The 5,618-nt window shown below is 40.3% G+C and overlaps 1 protein-coding gene across 1 annotated transcript; it reads right to left on the bottom strand.

Moving 5' to 3' along the window:
* Positions 1 to 4,604: 4,604 nt before the first annotated feature.
* Positions 4,605 to 5,182, bottom strand: LOC101148543 (iron-sulfur cluster assembly 1 homolog, mitochondrial-like). Its single transcript, XM_055367576.2, has one exon. It carries the CDS (start codon positions 5,107 to 5,109, stop codon positions 4,618 to 4,620), a length of 492 nt encoding a protein of 163 aa, XP_055223551.1. The 5' UTR covers positions 5,110 to 5,182; the 3' UTR covers positions 4,605 to 4,617.
* Between the last annotated feature and the right edge of the window lie 436 nt (positions 5,183 to 5,618).

Here is a 5,618-nt window from a genome sequence, read left to right as displayed (position 1 = left end):
CCGGGCGGGGGCTGACCCCCCCACCTCCCTCCCGGACAGGGTGGCTGCCGGGCAGATGCGCTCCTCACATCTCAGACGATGGGCGGCCAGGCAGAGACGCTCCTCACTTCCCAGACGGGGTGGCGGCCGGGCAGAGGCTGCAATCTCGGCACTTTGGGAGGCCAAGGCAGGCGGCTGGGAGGTAGAGGTTGTAGCGAGCCGAGATCACGCCACTGCACTCCAGCCTGGGCAACATTGAGCACTGAGTGAATGAGACTCCATCTGCAATCCTGGCACCTCGGGAGGCCGAGGCTGGCAGATCACTCCTGGTTAGGAGCTGGAGACCAACCCGGCCAACACAGCGAAACCCCGTCTCCACCAAAAAAATTACGAAAACCAGTCAGGCGTGGCGGCTCGGCAGGTTGAGGTGGGAGAATCAGGCAGGGAGGTTGCAGTGAGTAGAGATGGCGGCAGTACAGTCCAGCTTCGGCTCAGCATCAGAGGGAGACTGTGGAAAGGAGAAGGAGGGGGAGGGGGGAGAGGGAGAGGGGGAGGGAGAGGGAGAGGCTGGTTGCACTATTTAAAGCTGCGTGATACTAATTTAGGTACCTAGATCCTCTGAGATTTCCTTTAAAATGAGAACAGCGCCAGTATCATAGGTTATAAGTTACAAACTTATAAGTTATAAACTTATAAGTTACCATATATCTCTATATATGTATGAAAATGTATTGCTATTGTTGTTTTTGCTGATATTTATATAGCAACTAGACTAGGCATCAAATTATTTTACAAAGAGCCTTATTATGGTTTCTCTGTTCATTGGAAGCAGCATAGATGAGGAAGTTGCAGGGCCTAGGAATTTGATGTTGATGAAGAAGCCCCATTTTCTTTCTATTTTCAATTATCTGGGTCCCCTCTCTTTTTTCTCCTTTGCTTAAAAAATACACCTTACCCACAAACCCTCTTTATCAAGACTCAGCATGCTTCAAGGTGACTTTATGGCCTTTGCTAAGACCCCCTGACCAAAGACCATCAGAAACACAGCTACAGTAAAAATAAAAGGGTTAAATTTAATAGTTTGCCTCAGCAGGGAAGCATGCACACCGTGGATGAACCTTGGGAAGTTCATCTTCCATTTACCCTTCTCTAACTTCCCTTTGGAAGTTAGAGAAGGGTAAATCTAGAGTTTTGAGGACTAGAGTTAGTTACCGAATAGTCCTGATGGGGACTAGTAGAATTTGTCAGCTAGGGTGAGCCTGTGTCTTATCTTGGAAGATAGGGCCCGAGCAAGTTGCCGTTAAAGAATCTTAGCTTAGACTGTTTTCTTGATGCCACAATTTGGTCCAGTTTTGCAAGCTGTGAGTTCTGTTTCAATTCTCGGTTACCATCTTCTGGTCATTTTTCAGTCTAAACTGAAGGAGAGACCATTGTCTCTGGGACATGATCTATCAGATCTGCACTATTGTCTGGAGTCTGTTGATTAGAAGATTGCTCAGAGAATGTCATCTGCAGTTGAACTAGAGTTAGTCCCTCATGTTTCTTTAGTTGCAGAATGACCTGTTGCATCATCTGGTATGCCAATGACTATACCGCAGCATTTCAGACTCTGGAGACATATACCTGGCACCTGCCAGATAGGCAAAACTAGGACAAGGATTATTACTACAGTTTGAAACATGCCCGTAACTGATTTAGATGTCCCTTTAATTTTGATATGGATTGTTTGACTTTGCCAATACCTGAGTAATTAGTCCTTAACCCAGTGGTTTGTTAGGGGTAAAGTTCTTGAGATAACCATGATTAAAAATGGAGATGTCTACTAACAATTAATTTATAACCTTAATCCAGCAGGAACAAAACAATGCAATGCAGCACATGGTAATCGGTGGTTTCTGCCTCTGGAGAGGTTTGTTTTCAAAGTACTGGGTGGAAGTCATCTTCAATACTCAGGCTGAAAAGTCCTAGAAATCATCATTCAGTCGCAGGAGACTCTTCATGGTGCTGATGTTAATGGTGCCTGGGGATTACTCCCCTGTAGTATTAATAGACCAGGGTACCTGGTATAATCCTTTATTGAGGTTCTTTTGTTATTACTTCTACTATGGAAGATTCAGACCCTGATCTTAAGCTTATGGCAGGGCCTTTTAGGTGAATATAAGGAAAAAGCAGAGATCATTTTCCATAATATGATTAAATGGCTCTGATTATTTTTTGTAATAAGTAACAACATTAGAGTGAAGGGGAGTGGAATTCTATAATAATTAATAATACAAAATGCTCTTATAAGAACTTAGTCCTTATAAGATTTTCCTAGAATTAGAACATGTTATGGACTGTGAAGGTATTGACAAATCTCTAGGCCTTCGATTTATCTCCAAAAGTATACTACGAATGTTACCAGTTGACAAGTATGTTTTAACAGAAAGGCAAAAATATATTGTATATAGTTATTATATCAGCCTTTTATGTGAAATGTGTGTTTCTTTATATCTGAAAGGCATGTGACTATTGGAACATATTTATATTAACTCATTCTACTTTTATATAATCTTGGAAGTCTGAATTTTTCTTTTGACTTTACCCTCCCAAGGAAAATAGAATTTATCTTATGGAAAAATTTTTTTCAAGCTAACTGTGCCAGCAGTTTGAGTAAACTTGGAAGATTCTGCAATGAGTAAACACTGCCCTATAGTCTTGGAAGAAGACTCAAACTTTTTACTCAAACTAATTATTTACATCTTTTAATTGGTAAGAAATTCAACTGAATATGCGTATAAGCTTCGCAAGCTTCATTCCCACTCAAAAATAACAAATATATTCAGGTTGCTTTTTAAATTTAAAAAGTGAATATGTTGAGTCAGCTCTTGATTAATATTTGTTGATTGAAAAATACTGCCCAAAATTTACAAGTTGCTGATGTTTTTGAGCAGAGAAACCAGATCATGAACCCAATGGTTTTAAAAGCCTAATTTTAATTTTTTTTCCTTCTCTATTTGCTATCCAAGTTCCAAAATTTGTTATTTGCTACTCAAGTGACAGTGTTAGTAAAATGTGAAATTTGTTCTTATAATAACATGGAACCATTTCAGAAATAAGTTTAGTTTTATCTTGACATTTGTTTGACAATGGGAGACCATTATTGGGTTGCAGGCTCACATCTGTCTAAGTTATTGTCTAATTAACCTGAAATATGCTTGCAGAGGCATAATTTTCTCTATATCATTGTTTCCCAACTTTTTTTTTTTATCACAAAGAGGGCACATTTTTTTAAGTTGACAACTCAATCTCTACATACATACAGTATTGCATGAATTATAAGTGGATCAACAATCATATTATTGATACAAACTCATGAGCATTTGCATAAAACTACTGCTCTAGGTTTTGGTGTGTTTTGTGCCAGCTACTTTAGTGAATAAACTAAACATAAAGGAACTCAGCTACTTGAATTTTTGAGAATCAGCTTTCAAAAAAAGCATATATATCATCTCATAGAATACTTAATATGTCAAACCCAGGAAAATCTGTAACTAAGTGACAAAAGGAACACTTTTAAAGAAAAGTTGGTGATAAATATGTTAGGCTAAAATACTAAGAACTTTAGCAACTGGACCGAGGAATCAGAAAGTGTATGCACACTGGGAATTTTAACAAAAGATCCCCATGTTCTCCTGCACAGTGAGGACCACATTCCAAAAGCATAATTCTGGGTTGCTACAATGTCATCTCTCCTACAAACCACTGTTTCAAAGGTGAAAGAAACAAGAGGTAATTCACATAAAAAGGTTTTAAAATTCTTCCCACTCAAAATAAAAATAATATAACATCTATCAAATTATAAAGAAATTCTATTAAAATGTTGACCACATAAAGCAGTCAGACCATTTGCCTTCGCTGACTGCCTCAGAGGGCAGAGCATGTGTCACCTACAAGGAAGGGGAGAGGGGGGTAGAGTCCCTACTCTCCCCTGGCCTGTAGAGTCAGGGTGGAGAGGAGCCCTTTGGCTTCCCTGGGGTTTTGTTTCCTCACATAGGGAATTGAGGGAGGTGGGCTAGATGGCTTTAAGAGACTCCTCAACTAAAAGAATCAAAGTCAGCTTGAGATCCCATCTCTGAACAGACATATAGGGTGGCAAAAGAAATGGATTAAAAAACAGGTGGATGACGTCTTTCTCACCTTTTGATACCATCACTCAGAACTAATCTGTACTATAGTTGAAGAAAATCTTTGCCTGGTACTATTAAAGGGTATGCAATGAGGCAGCTGACAATGAAATTTTTCATAAAAATGTATAAAAAGGCTGTGTTAAGTTCGGGTGGAAAAAACAATGCACCACCATATTACTACCAGCAGTCAGGACGTCCTATCTCGGATTTTAGGAGTCGCCGATCTGGTTGGGAGAAATGCTGAGGGATGCTCAAGCCATTCAATAGCGATCTAAGGAGTGCACACAGTTCAGGAAAGGGATAAACAGGTGTCCAGGAAGGCAACTTTAATGAAACTGGTTCTAAAACAAAGGATGCAAGAGATCTAAATGATCCAAAAAGAGTGATGACTTCTCATTTTGTCCCCTACAGAGAATACAAATATCATTTCTTCCGGAATCCAACACACTGGCTTCATTTTCAAGATGTATCACTTTATTTTCCAGCACGTGACAGTCACATGATTTCTGCAGTGAGCCCCAAAGCTTCCACGAGCTTTCCTGGAACCTACGGCCAGAAGAGTCCTGAGATTTCGAATATTAAAGCTTTCTCCACAGCCACAAGTCCCTTTGATGTTTGGGTTATTGAACACAAACTCACTGGATAATTTGTCTTCAACATAGTCCATTTCTGTTCCTAAAAGTGTTAGCTGTGCTTTCTTTTCGATGAATACTCTGACTCCATCTTGAATAACTTCTTCATCAGAATCTCCTTTTGTCTTTGTATATTCTAGAGTATAAGAAAGGCCATTACAGCCCCTGGTTCGGACACCAACTTTTACGCCTACATGCTCAGGCTTATCTTTAAGAAGTTGTTTTATCTTGTTTACTGCTGAAGGTGTCAGGGTGAGGGCTGCCCGGGTGGGCTGCAGCTTCCTCTTGCTCACAGCCCGGGCAGTTGCCCGGACTAAGGAAGGCGACATTTTCGCCGTCCCGGCGCCCCGGTGCCTCGGGCCGGAGGTCGGCTGCCTCAGCCTCTCTCCACGGACACGGCGGGCGCATTGGTTTCCCAACCTTTAAATTGTGCCTCTCATTAGCAAAATAGTTTGACAATGTCTGTCTCTAAAATGTGTGCATATTCCTTTTTTCTTCAAATCATATACATATAGTATTGTTATTCTGTATATTAAATACTAAGAAAGTCTAATTTCTAATTTTTGAGATAAAAGTATCAACAGAAATTCTATTATTTTAAAATTTTCTGGAGTATGTAACTCCACTTTGGAAACTGTAGTCCTATATTTCTGATTTGTAATAATTTTCCTGCTCTAATATTTCTTTGGGATACAACTTTTTTTCTGTCATTTGAACACCATGGAGCAGTGGCTCTCACCTGAGGGCAGAATCTGACGGCAGTTGCCTAAGAACTAGAGTTTAAAAAGGCCCGTCCGTGATTCTGATCCACCTCCCTCAGAACCACTGTATTCACCAC

Source organism: Gorilla gorilla, chromosome 19, assembly GCF_029281585.2.
Source record: "Gorilla gorilla gorilla isolate KB3781 chromosome 19, NHGRI_mGorGor1-v2.1_pri, whole genome shotgun sequence".
Lineage (NCBI taxonomy): Eukaryota > Metazoa > Chordata > Mammalia > Primates > Hominidae > Gorilla > Gorilla gorilla.
The sequence above is the reverse complement of the archived record's forward strand: the minus strand, read 5'-3'. Positions and strand labels throughout refer to the sequence as shown.